Raw genomic sequence first — 12,987 nt, 5'->3', positions numbered from 1 at the left:
ATAATATATATATATATATATATATAAATATATATAAATATATACATACATATATATATACATACATATATATATATATATATACATATATATATATATATATATATATTCTGCCCAGTGAAGGCTGCTGCCTATATTAGTTACATGCATACATTTACTGCTAGCAATAGTCCACATTGGCACCTTTCAAATTAACATATACAGTAAAATAAAGCCAGGGTTGCTGGGAAAGAGTTTTATACTAACTGGGGTAACAGCAGCGCAATGAAAGTAAGCTGGCTCCGGCATCACTGCTGGTAGTTTATTCCACTGGAAAGTGTGCAGATTGAGCTTCCACAGATCTGCCAATATCAGTTCCCCATTGTAGCCTCCACAGATATATACATCTACAACAGACAGCAAATTTTAGATCAAAAGGTTGAAAAAGTATTTCCAGAAAGAAATGAGGAGCATGGATGCTTTTTCCTTACCATTATGTATCTGCACACAGCTATGGCATCGTCTGGGAGCAGGATACCCTGTAAGAAGCAGGAGCATTTTAATAGTGTGCACGAGGAGAAAGCAGGCTTACATAATATTAAAATGCAGGATTCAAACCTATTTTTTCATGAGGTTTTGTCGTGATCTCCTCCCAAGAATTGGTTTCTAGATTGTAAGCATGTATCTACCAAAAGACAGGTTAAAGAAAAAGTTTAAAATTACACACTGTATACAGACTACTGCACAGTAAGAAATAATTTTAGTGAAACCATTTCTTTGTTCCAAAAGTTTAATTCAGTATTTTCACTTTTAAAATACAACTGATTAGGTTTAGTTACTCGTTTGCAGAGTTTATCAACAGTGATGTATTACCTTATCCAAAGGATAAGATGTCCATGATGTTCCTCCTCCAAGAATATAGATTCTCTGTCCGTCGTGTGCTATTTCATGCCTATATCTGTGCCACAACCGACAGACAACCACATTTTAATACAAAAAAAATATACAAAGCATGTTCAGCGCCCGTACATTCCTGAATCATGTACCGTTCCTCTGGGAGGTCATCTGGGGGGTTGTTGGGCTTGAGGTGAATCCATTCTCTGGTGGTCAGGTCCAGCCTGTGCAGGTCTGTGCTGTAAATGTAGCCTGTTGTCCCTCCAAACACGTACAGGAAGCCGTTTATTATGACCATTGCCTGCAAGAGGGAAAACATGATGCTGTAGCTTCATGAAGTGGAAATTCTATTAAATTAAAGGTTAATGTAGTGTTTTTGGATCTCAGTGTTAAATCCTGCTGTTATGGCCGGGATCTTTACACTCTAGAGATGAGGAGTGAAACACAACAGGCTAAATTTACTGCAGTTTTTTGTGCAAAACGTTTCTGTGATTACCTGTCCATAGATTCTGTTGGGCTTCTTTCCTCGACAGTTGAGCAGTGACCATCGCTTGTACTTCACGTTACAAACATGAACGTCGTTGCCATTATTTTCCCCAAAAGGGATCCCAGTCCCTCCAAACACCAGGAGGTTGTTACCATGCAAAACAGCTGAAACACAGAAACTAATTAGTGCAAAATTAAAATGTAATGTGCATCATTTCAAGCGAAAACTCATTTTATTTTATTTTATTGTGCATAAAATACAAAAAAGGTGCATTTTGTAAACATTCCTTATAGAGCGACTAACCTGACATAGAGGCCAGCTCTGTGGGCATGTACCCCTCCGTGTGAATCTGCTGCCAGCAGCCTGTGGCAAAGTGATACCTCCAAAGCTCCCTAAAAAGCGGATAATCTTCATTCTCCGTGCCCCCTGACTCATCATAGTCAGGGTTGTAGCCTCCAAACACATAAAGGTTAGTGTTGTCAGCAACACAACGGTGCCCACTACGGGCGGGGGGAGTTCGATGACCTGGACAGAAATTCACAAAGCTTGACCAGGAGAAACAGGAAGGACATTCCAACAAAAGATACTACACAGATATTAAAAGCAGGAATATTGAGGTGGACTGATATAATTTTATACACACTCAAAAATAAACTTAATACAACACGTATTCCAAGTATGCAGGACTTTAACAAAGGCACTGCCCTAGTAAGAGATCTGTCTCTCTATGATACAGCATTTTATTCATTTTAAATGTCTTAACTAAACAGATTAGCTATAAGCCAATAAGCTGTAAAGATTCTACATTATACCCTCGCAGTAACGTTAAATCATCCTCTTCACAATGGAAAAATAATAATACTGAGAACACTGAATTGAATGGTAATATTAAAACAAGAGAGTTGTTGGAAAGTTTATAGCTATCTTCATATCACAGTTAGAAAAATATCAGCAAAAAGTAAAGTAACAAGAACCAACAATGTTTTACATTGTTACATGTGGTAAAACTAATTACAACTTATATGTAATGATTTCACCAATAGGTAGAGGGGTTTGTAGTGGATTGTACCAACTCAGTGATACAGACAGAAAAATGCAGGAAAACAGCCAAATCAAATATCCACTCTGATACTAATCTATCCCTGTGATAAGGCCAAGCTTTTAGGTATTCTAAGTATGCAATATGATATTTTATTCTGAACTGAGAATGTATGGTTAAAAGAATATTTCTGCAAAGATCAGTAATTCAAGTTATATTTTATAGCAATGAGTCGATGTCAATTCAGAAGAACAGAGATGGACTGCTTTATATAGATTACTGGGTCAGATGGGAGTGATGGCCTTGCCATCTGTAAACAACCAGGACTACCATTCCACCAAAATTGACTATTTAACATTATCATCATCAGGAAATTGTGTGAAATTAATGCTTTTCTTGTTTTGTTACACACACAATTTCCATCTTGTCTGTCTTCTAAAAACCCATCTACATCATGCTCATAAATCTTGAAAACCAGCTCATAAAGTAAGTGCATATTTAGAGCTGAGAGCTTTAATAACATAACATATCAAGTCAGGAACCTTGTTTGTGAACACATTTAATTTATCAAGTTCACAAGGGAATGACAATAACGAAATGATGCTGCATGATGATAAATATTAGAAAAAGTATATCTCGTCTGCTTAGTAGCCACTGTGATGTGATGTTATTTTCTGTACAGCAGAATAACTAATAGCTTTTAATAGATGTAAGTGTTACAGCTGGTTGCTAATGACAATGACTAACATACAGTCTATGCTAACACGTTAGCATGTGTGTTTAGAAAAGAAAAAGTCAAACCATAACCACGCAGATTAAGGGATGCTGCTAACCTGGATGTAATGCTTAACAGTGACAACAGTAACAACGTTTTATTTCCTGACATGCAAAACTAAGCTGGTGTGAGATACACTTTGGATATTTGACTGAGAAACTGTGATCAAGTTAAAACATGCTAGCTTGTGATGCTAATGACCGACCTGCTAACGTGACTCTGCGCGGCGGCCTGCCTGATAGTCTCTCAAATTTATTCAGCTGCTCCGATCTGCGAGCACTTTCCGCGTGCGACATCCTTTCCCCTTTACAATCCAGTCCCGTTGAATGTCACGTCGAATAAAAACATGTGTTAAAGCGCCGATGAGTCATTTCACATTTCAGGCAGGTTTGAAGCCATTCACAAATTTTACCTCCTCGGCTGTGACACATTTGACCAATCACAGCGCTTGTTATTAGGATGTGGGCGGAACTGCGTGTGTGGATCTTTCTCCAAAACATAACCCTTCAACCATGATGTCTATGCCCTAAACCCCCTCCATCCAAACTAATTCAACCGTTGGAGGACATATTTAGGTTTTATTTCAAGCTTTTATTTATTTATTTATTTATTTGCATATACGTATCCTCACTCAAAAATTTCCTTGATAACTACCATAGGGCCTACTTAATTAATTATGGACTCCAATAATCATAAAACAACCCCCCCTTTCTGTTTAATTCTTAACTCATTATGGTTGCTTTGTTGTCAGTTTGTGATTATTTTATTGATTGGGAAGTGATGTTTCTCTCTTGATTATTATTGTGCGTTTCTGACTTCGAAATGAAACTCACCTCCCCCCACCTGCTGTTATTTGTTGCCAAAATGTTTTTGAAGTTCTTCAATGAAAGAAGAGACTGGGAGACTGACAAAACCTTAAATACTGACACAGTTTGTTCCAAAACTCATAATTTCTACCTATTCTGTTTATCTGTACTGAAACACATACAATATTTTAACTACAATTAATCTGTTTTTCATGTGTTAATCTAAATAGAAACTAATGGACTCGTGACCTGTCCAGGGTGTACCTTGCCTCTTGCCTGCTAATTGCTGGGATAAGCTCCAGCTTCCATGTGACCCTGAATTGGTTAGGTAAGTAGGTAGGTAGGTTGCTAGGTAGGTAAGTAGATAGATAGATAGATAGATAGATAGATAGATAGATAGATAGATAGATAGATAGAGAGTGATAACCAGCAGATAATGGCACCCAAACTGAAAGCTTTAATAAACTATCTATTATTGCACCCAATACCACATTTTATAAATGAGGAAGCCTTGTTGGATTTGGAGATTGTTACTTCACAGCTACTTTTTTTTAGTCAGATAATACAGCCCCCATTTGCACTAAAAAAATAATCAAACATAAGAATCTACATATTACATTTGCATTTGACTGAATGAGAATTATCAGTGTGTGCTTGTGCCTTCTACCTGTATCCAACAATTCTACATTGCCTTTTCAATTACAACACAATATTTTATTAAGATTTTTGTACTTTTCTTAAGGCATTTATGACAAGGTGGCTTCATTTTTCCAAATGGTTCATTTGTAACTTTCAGTTTTGTGTCCATTCAGTTACTAGTATAAATAGTACAGAGTTGTTATTGATAATTATGTTGTTATAGTGGAGATGGTTGTGAAAGTTTGTGTCAGTATGTGACTGATTAAATACTGAAACCTTAATTGACAGGTGTTTGCAGGTTGTACATTTTTACAATGAGAATGTAATTGCTGTAGTTTTACAAGGTATAATTGCAGATGCTCCCAAATTGGCCATTTCAGAGGCTTCCATTTTTTTCAAGTTTTAGCAGTGGGAATGGCACCCACCTGGTAATGTCGTTGCCTAAGTGCTCAGAATCACAATACAACTGGAACACACCACTAAGATCATTGACATCTTGTGATGAAAATGGGCATTGGAATGACTTCAAAGGCCAAATATAGTAGTCAATGGACAACAGGCATCAATGGCCAAAATTCTTCCGGTCTAATTTATGGTCTAGTGGTGGAGGTACACTTTGTCCATGTATCTGACCATAACTTGGGCAGGCTCCATGTTAGAAGCTGTCCAACTGCTGATGCTAGGACTGTGTCTGTCTCAGCCTGATCTGTGTCCTTCCTCCTTATAAAAATTTCACTGATATCAGATATGGAATCTGATATCTGAGTGGTTTACGGGTATTTCTCCTTATTTTCATGCTGTAGCTTACTATAAAATCAATTAGGAGACTTGCTAGTCTCGTTTGAATTAAATTGGATCATGTAGCTCCAGTTTCCTCAGCGTTAAGTAACCTAAATCGTACCCTTTCAGGATCTTTATAGTTTGTTTTCGCCTCCAGTTAATATCTTGATTAACTGAGTTGATGTGTAGCCCATAAACATTCAATGAAAACTGAAGATGAAATGGTTTCCCCCACATTATATTAAAGCTAATATAGTGTGTCCATAACTAAATTAGCACTGCTATGTCACTTAATAACATTATGTTAGATTAAATTAAAATTAATGACACTTTATGGGTGTATTTCAAAATGTGAACAGTTACAGAAGTATTTTTACTTGCACAAGGAAAAAGATCCTCCTAGAAATACACAACCAGTAACTAATGTGATCCATGCAAGTCTGGATAGACATTTTTGTCCTCCTCCGACGATGACCTACTCATTACCTGAAGTGAAACTTGGAATGTCAACTCAGCTGTCAGAGAAGGCCAGTGCCATCCTATCCTTTTAGCCAGTCCCTGATGATAAATTACATTTTTCCATCATTGACTGTTGATTTTGTCACATATTGAACCATCAACATTAGGCTTTAGTATAACCTTAACTTTTGAGGTTAAATGCTCATACATACGTTGGGCTTGGATGAGCAGTGACAACAGTTATTCTGCTGCAAGTCCAAGTTGATGGGGGGGACATCCCTTAATAAAAATGGGCAGTTTTCTTCTTCACTTATTACATTTCTTAAAGAATGGCCTTTGGTTTTTATCATTAGCCTTAAGATATTGCATTTTGATATGCTATACCTAAAAGTATGAATCAGCCTTGGAAAACAGCTTATATAATATTTCTGACATAAATTAATGTAAGCCATAAACGCTTCTCAGACATATATTGATATATATTGATATATCCTTGGAGCCAAAGGTAGTCTGGACCCAAAAGGCTTTCCATCTTTAACTTTAGTAGTTAGATGTGAAGAGTCTGGACCAAGCCCAGACGACTGAAAGGCACGGTGACATGGTGTATGGTATGGCATGGAGATTGTGAAAAAAGCTCCATTCTGTACTATGTAATGCAAAATGGTGACACGCACAGTTAGTCAGGCATAGAAACCTGCTGTTTATTTTCCAGATAATTGTGTTAAAGTTAGTCTTCCCAAATGGATTTAGTTATAGATTTATGGAAAAGCAACGTAGAAAGTGTCTAAAAAAAGAGAATGAAAAGTAAGGCTAATTCTAATTAATTAATGCCTATGTACATTGTGGCCAGCTGATTTCAGTGCAATGTCTTTGCTGCATGGACTGTACATAAAAAGGTTTGCTGCTGTCTTTAACATGTAACATTATATAATATAATAATATATATACATAATATATATATATATATATATATATATATATATATATATATATATATATATATATATATATATATATATATATATATATATATATATATATATATATACAAATAATATAGTGTTGTTATAAATACTTCAGCACACATGGTAAATTACACTGGTTCCACTTAAAAAACAAACATAAACAAAAATAAATCATAGTCTTTAAATACGGCTGCACATTTAGGATATCAGTTCAGTGAATATTTGATCTTGCGGTTTTGAGGAGCGGAACGACTTTTTCGGGGTGTATTTTCCAGGGGACTTTAGAGCCGACCATGGCGACTCTCGGCGGCAGTCGTGGGGATCGGGTCGGCAATTCTAATCAACATAAGTCTTCTTTTGTTTCTCCAGAGAAAGTTCGTGAAATTCTTAATGAAGGCGTATCATCACCGGACAGTGGTTCTAACAGGTGCGTCCTCGGAACAATCGCGTGCGCTTTCTAAATAATTTAAGTTGCCTTTAGCTTGTTTGGTTAGCTACTTAGCCTAGCAGCTTACGTTAGCCGCCTCCACATAGCTTTACCGAAGGAGGGTTATGTGATGTCTGTAAAATATTTGAAAGCTTGAAAAGCAGGACTTGAAGTATGCACATGCATAGTTTTGAAATATTGTGCTTGTAATTACTTTTTATCGACTGAATAAGTGTGCTTTGGTAGCTGCAGAACTATCCTCACTGTGTTACGGATGAAGGGGGTGGAAACCGAAACTTTACAGCTAAATTTAGCCAGCTTGAACCGAAGATCTATAACTTAGACTTTATTTAATCTCACAGGGGAGAAAGTTACAGCAGCTTTTAGTATGGAATAAAGTGTAGGAAGCAACCACAAATTAACGTACATCACAACAAATATAAATATAACCCAAATATACACATGCGTATGAATAAAAGCAACCTCGCAAGCTTTATACATATTTAAATTGAACCAAAAAATCATATAGATTTATACTATACTTTAATAAATAAAACTTGGAATCATTTAAAATCCATCAGATAAGTTTAAAAAAATAATATGTTTTTCTGCTTTGTTTTTATTTCAGTGGACAAAGAGATTCAAATGTTCTGGAAGTAAAAAGCAATGTTCAAACACCTTGCGAAGCGACAAACAAAGAAGCCTTTTTCTCCAGAGTGGAATCATATTCAATATCCTTTGAAAAATGCAATCAAGTATGAACCATCTAGTATTCATTTTAATAACCCACCCAGTGATAAGATCAAGATCCATAATGCAAATGGGAATTTCTGTTTCTTAAATATTTGCTTTTATTCAAAGTATTGTCTATACATGAGGGGAATTTTCCTTAGTGTATTACTGTTTGAAGTGGGCAGGCAAACCCCGCATACTGTCACCTCTTATGTGTGCCAGGTATGGTTGGATCAATGTCGCCTGTGATATGCTCAAGTGCTCCAGCTGCCAGGCTTTCCTTTGTGTATCACTACAACCAACTTTAGATTTTGAAAAATGTAAGCAAAACTTTATGGATCAGAAAATACACTGAAAAAGGTGGCATGAAGTTGCACACCTGCTTAATATGATAACTCAAACAGTTATCATCTTTTATAGATGAAACTCGGATTGAAGAGATATCAAAGCAGCTTCAGACACAGCATGAAAAGTTTTGTCCTTGGCCTTTCTTTCCATGCCCAGGTGAGTGCAACCATTTTTCATTGGATGTGTACAACAACAAAACGTATCGTTAACACAGCCATGCTACTTCATCTGATATATTAGTACCCTGCGTGGTGATGATAAATGTTTCTTTATCCAGAGAGGTTCTGGGTGGTTCCTGCCTCTGAACCATCAACACTTCTTGCTGCTTTTTTGGAGCGCTTCCAGAGTGCCTGTCTCCTTTCACAGCAGCTGCCAGCTATGAAGCCAGAGCAGCTGAAATCCATGGTAAAGCATATTGTATACCAACATAATCTGAAATAGCAAAAAGGATTCAGAGGAATATGTCACTGATATAATAGAAACAATCTGCAGTTAGCTGTGAAAAGATGTAAACTTTATACAAAAGTATGAAGCTTTTCTAATAATCACTGAGCAGTATTGTTGTTTCTATTTTACAAATGTCCACTTTTTTTCTCAAAGGCTTTGACAGAAGATGTTATAAGTGATATACTTCAGTTGATTGAGGAAGAGCAAAAAAGAAAAGGAGAGACTCCATGCTCTGAATCATTGGCTGTCCAGGTGGCTGCATGTATTGTTTCTCTTTGTGGCTGGGCGGCAAGGTGAGATGAAGCTCCTTCTGCTGGACCAAAGAGTCTGTACAAAAGACACATGACAAAAATAGAATAAACATAATTTTCTTCCATTTAGCCCAGTTCTTCACGCCATGAACTTGCCTGTCCTCACCTGCTCCTATTGTATGCGGAAGGTGGGATTGTGGAACTTTCATCAAATGGAGGGGGTTGGAGATGATACAGAGGCTTCACCAAATGCTTCGGGGCCATCTCCTCAGGCGGCAGTGCCTGCATCAGGCATCACCAGTGATGGTTCAGGAGATGCTTCTACATCTGCTTCACCGACCCCACCTGCAACTCCATGTCGCATGAAGCTACGGAGCCAGGACTCCGCCCGCTCTGACCAGGCAAGCACTCAAAATGTTCATCAACAAGATTAACTATGGATGTTTATGCCATTGTACAGTACATCGTGGCTCGGTTTGACTTAACATCTTCTCTGTTTTTCCATTGAAAGCATTATCCCTCGGCATTGGTGGAAGTAGCTGTATATTACACAGACAAGATACATAGCAAAGTGTATAGTAGGGTAAATTCACTGAGTGATATTTAAAACAGGCTTTTAGTCCAGATGGATTTCAGTAGCATCTTAAGGTTGTGATTATTAGGGCTGTGACGATATGCTTTAGTCCTGATTTGATTTGATTCCAATTTTTTTGGGTGCCGGTTTGATTGAAATTGCGATTCTCACAATTCTTTAATATCGCTGACTTTTGTAGATTAAAAAACAAAATAAATCAATAACACTCTTCCATTTTTGTTGATTTCAATGAGCAAAAAACAACACAGTAGCCATACCATCATTCTGCTGCTATAATGCCCAAGAAGACAAGTAAAAAGATCACTAAAAACAATATGAGTGACAATTTTTTTTTAAAATGGATAATTTTTGTTTGATTTAAAAAAAAAAAACAAAGAATCGATTTTAAAATTGTGAAGCAAAAAAATCTCGATTTTTCAGTTCAATTTTCCCACCCGTAGTGATTATAGTGACCATGCTCTACAAAATTTAGCTTTTAAAAAACATGGATTATTTAGTCATGTACTGAATATGTACAGCCAAGTGAGATCATTGTGTCCTGTGCTTTGTAACTGACCACAAGTAAACTGTACACAGATGTTTAAACAAGTTTAATGAATAAGGAAGCGTAGGTGTGTGTATACTTTAGAGCTGCTGCAGAGACTTTTTATGCTTGCTTATGTTTTTTTTTTTTTTGTTGTGGTTTTTTTTAATTTCACAGACTGCTTTTTCTCTGACAAATCAGCAGTCTGCAATGTTTCCAAGTCATTGTATAATATTGGTTTATCTTGCTTTGAGTTGTTGCTGGAATCAATTTTGCTTTTACAGACTTGCCTGCCTGAGCTGTGCTATGCAATGGAAATCATCAAAAACTTTATTGCTTATCATCATTTTAAAAGGAACCTTCAGGCTGCTTCATCTTGTTTTGGTGTATGTTACAGACCGAGGGGACCTCTTCTCCCATGGCGTCACGTGCCCGAAGCAGAGACTCACCAAGCCCTAGTGAAGAGATGCCAAGTCCTCTTGCCAGGGGCAAGAGACCTGCAACTCGAAGTCGGGGACAGGCAGAAAGCTTGGGAACTGATAGCGCTGCCAGCCTACACTCTCCCAAACGCCTGTGTCTCTCAACAGTTGGTGGTCCTGTAAGAACTAAATTTACTCAAGTGTTGCCTGGTCCTAAAGACATTGTTTTGACAATACTTTCACTGTTTTCTGCTGTTAAATGGTTATAAATCCATTATATTTTCAAGTTATACATTTGCTGTCTTTCTTGTTAAATTTAACCAGATTTCCATTTCCAATATGTACAATCGGTTTAGATTGTTAAAGAATGTTAAAGTTGTCAGGATGGGGATCCTGTTACGGATTAAATTTGCAAGAATTTTCCATAACCTATTTTGAATTTCCTGCAAAAAAAAAAAAAAAAAACCCTGCTACTTTTCTGTTTCAGGATGGCCTTCTGCACAAGAGTACATTTGACCCTCTTGCACAGCACAGGGATTGGTGTCCCTGGATTGCTGTGGGGAAGGAGAATGCGGATCCAGGGGTTATCCCCTTTTTTGATAAAGGCTCAGTACTTAATCAGCAGGGCTGGAAAGCTGCTCTCGACCTCCTTATGCCCACAAAGAAAAACTCCACTGCACATGGAGGCAGTCCGGCACAGGCAAGTAAACAACTCTAATCTTTATTTCATAAAGAATCATAAAAGATTAACCTAATTTCTTTACGATTTCTGTCCTCATAGGGCCCTCGAGACAAGTCAAAAAGAGTGTTTGCTATATTCCGTCAGTGGCAGGTATCTTCCACTCCATCTCAGTAGAGTGCTTCGAAAAAAAGGTTTTGCCACACTGAACTGATGAATGACTCGCCCACTCTATCTGGTACACAACTCATCTTATCAATAACAGGAGTGTCATATCTTATTAATGTATGTCATCCTTTAAAGATGTGTTTACAGCTACAGTGTTTCTTGAGGGAAATGATGGATGTCTTTTTTTCTGAACAGTCAAATGTGAAAGATGCCTATGAGCTTTTTTTTTAAATTTTTTTATAAACATTTAAATTTTATTCTTTGGGCATTGGGGATTTAGAGCTGCTGGGGCCTGCAGTGGCCTTGTATCGTGTCTGTAAGAACATTCAACAGGTAATAGAACTCATCTCTGTGACTAAATAGGGCAGTAGAAAGCTGTGTACTTATTCCAGTCATATGACGACTGCTACAACTTTCCTTCATGCCACCATGATGTTTTAATTTCTATGGAAAACATGACAGCAGGAATCTGTTTGTGAGAACGGGGCGAATGGCTCAACACTGGAAAGATGATGTTTACCTTCACTGTGTTGTCATTTTTAGGAGCGGTAAACGCTGACCTCAGATTAGCAGAAATAATATTAATAAAGAAAACAGTCAAATCTTTTAGGTGTGTAATATTATTTTTGCTTTCAAGTCAGATGACACTTCTTCCTTTCTTTATTGCCCTGATTGTAAACATGTTGAAATGTGTGCCACATTTTTCAAACTTGTTTTGAACTTTTTGTCTTTTTTTTTTTTTTAATGTCTTTTGACAATGCAGTTCTCACGACCCCGCATGTGCTTTTATTTTAATAGAATTTCTTGAAATAGATTAATAAAATGCTCCTTTGAGTGTTGGTTTACCTTGCATGTCACTCCTCTGACATTAAAAAAATAAATATTTGTTTTGGCATTGGCTTAATTATATTAGGTAAATAGAAACAAATTACACTCATAACAGTCAAGTATGAGGCGATTAATATTATGAACACTGGTTTATTAAAGCTGATTTAAGGTGAATGTAGCTTGAAACCAGCTCTCTTGGCTTTGGTATTTTACTTTTGTCTCTTTCACAGAGATAGATATTTTTGTGTCCAATATGGCGTGTATAAATGAAAATTAGAAAAGACATCATCTTGAAAATCTGTATAAAGTATTCAATGACAGTATGGTTATTAAAAGTTTATTTAGTAAGAGATTAACAGAAACCAGTCATGACTGTCAACATTTGGGGGGAGAACATGGAAGATAGAATAGAGACAATGGGAGATAGAAATAGCAAAACGCTGACTAAAGTGCTAATAATAATCAGACTTCAAACTGATGAAGTGATAAAAAAATTAAAGAATTTAGTTTGTCTTAACATGTAATTTGAGCCCCCAGGCTGCTGGCATAGATGTAAGAGAAAGTCATCAGGCCTATGTAGGAGCAAGGCATCCAGACCAAAAGAGACTAATATTACTGCAAGTGTTACGGATATGCTTTGTGATAGATATTTCATTTTCGATTTCTTTTTTACTTTTGTAGCTTTGTAGCATTTAGACTAGTTTTGTGAGGGCATCTTTTTCTGTTTTAAGATCTTTTTGTAGCTAC

General features: G+C 36.8%; 2 protein-coding genes across 3 annotated transcripts in view; one reads left to right on the top strand and one right to left on the bottom strand.

Annotated features, from left to right (window-relative positions):
* klhdc10 (kelch domain containing 10) overlaps positions 1-3,590 on the bottom strand; it is a 9,891-nt gene extending 6,301 nt beyond the window's left edge. Inside the window, exons 1-8 of the mRNA XM_079262835.1 lie at positions 3,380-3,590; positions 1,664-1,885; positions 1,370-1,524; positions 1,026-1,174; positions 853-937; positions 598-664; positions 471-518; positions 247-386 (exon numbers count right to left, since the gene is read on the bottom strand). Coding sequence (XP_079118961.1) covers positions 247-386; positions 471-518; positions 598-664; positions 853-937; positions 1,026-1,174; positions 1,370-1,524; positions 1,664-1,885; positions 3,380-3,470 — 957 coding nt within the window. The 5' untranslated portion in view covers positions 3,471-3,590. The remainder of the gene's footprint in view (positions 1-246; positions 387-470; positions 519-597; positions 665-852; positions 938-1,025; positions 1,175-1,369; positions 1,525-1,663; positions 1,886-3,379) is intronic.
* Positions 3,591-7,109: 3,519 nt separating this feature from the next.
* On the top strand, positions 7,110-12,301 carry zc3hc1 (zinc finger, C3HC-type containing 1). 2 transcript variants are annotated; one of them, XM_079262919.1, is made up of 10 exons: positions 7,110-7,250; positions 7,879-8,005; positions 8,205-8,302; positions 8,403-8,486; positions 8,608-8,735; positions 8,931-9,070; positions 9,159-9,429; positions 10,544-10,744; positions 11,053-11,265; positions 11,347-12,301. In XM_079262919.1, the coding sequence occupies exons 2-10, from the start codon at positions 7,917-7,919 to the stop codon at positions 11,419-11,421; spliced, it is 1,299 nt and encodes a 432-aa protein (XP_079119045.1). In that variant the 5' UTR covers positions 7,110-7,250; positions 7,879-7,916; the 3' UTR covers positions 11,422-12,301. The 2 variants fall into 2 exon arrangements, with proteins under 2 accessions (XP_079119045.1, XP_079119044.1); XM_079262918.1 differs by having other exon boundaries at positions 7,116-7,250; positions 7,879-7,981; positions 8,152-8,302.
* The last annotated feature ends 686 nt before the right edge of the window (positions 12,302-12,987 follow it).

This window comes from Telmatherina bonti, assembly GCF_933228915.1.
Source record: "Telmatherina bonti genome assembly, chromosome: 23".
NCBI lineage: Eukaryota > Metazoa > Chordata > Actinopteri > Atheriniformes > Telmatherinidae > Telmatherina > Telmatherina bonti.
This window is presented reverse-complemented; position numbering and strand designations above follow the sequence as displayed.

What these genes read in the sequence shown, in the direction of transcription:
- zc3hc1 (XM_079262918.1), top strand. Translation starts at nt 7,117, where the DNA reads ATGGCGACTCTCGGCGGCAGTCGTGGGGATCGGGTCGGCAATTCTAAT. An exon ending in CAGAGCAGCTGAAATCCATG is followed by an intron (nt 8,736 to 8,930) that starts GTAAAGCATATT and finishes TTTTTCTCAAAG; the next exon opens with GCTTTGACAGAAGATGTTAT. An exon ending in ACTCCGCCCGCTCTGACCAG is followed by an intron (nt 9,430 to 10,543) that starts GCAAGCACTCAA and finishes TGTATGTTACAG; the next exon opens with ACCGAGGGGACCTCTTCTCC.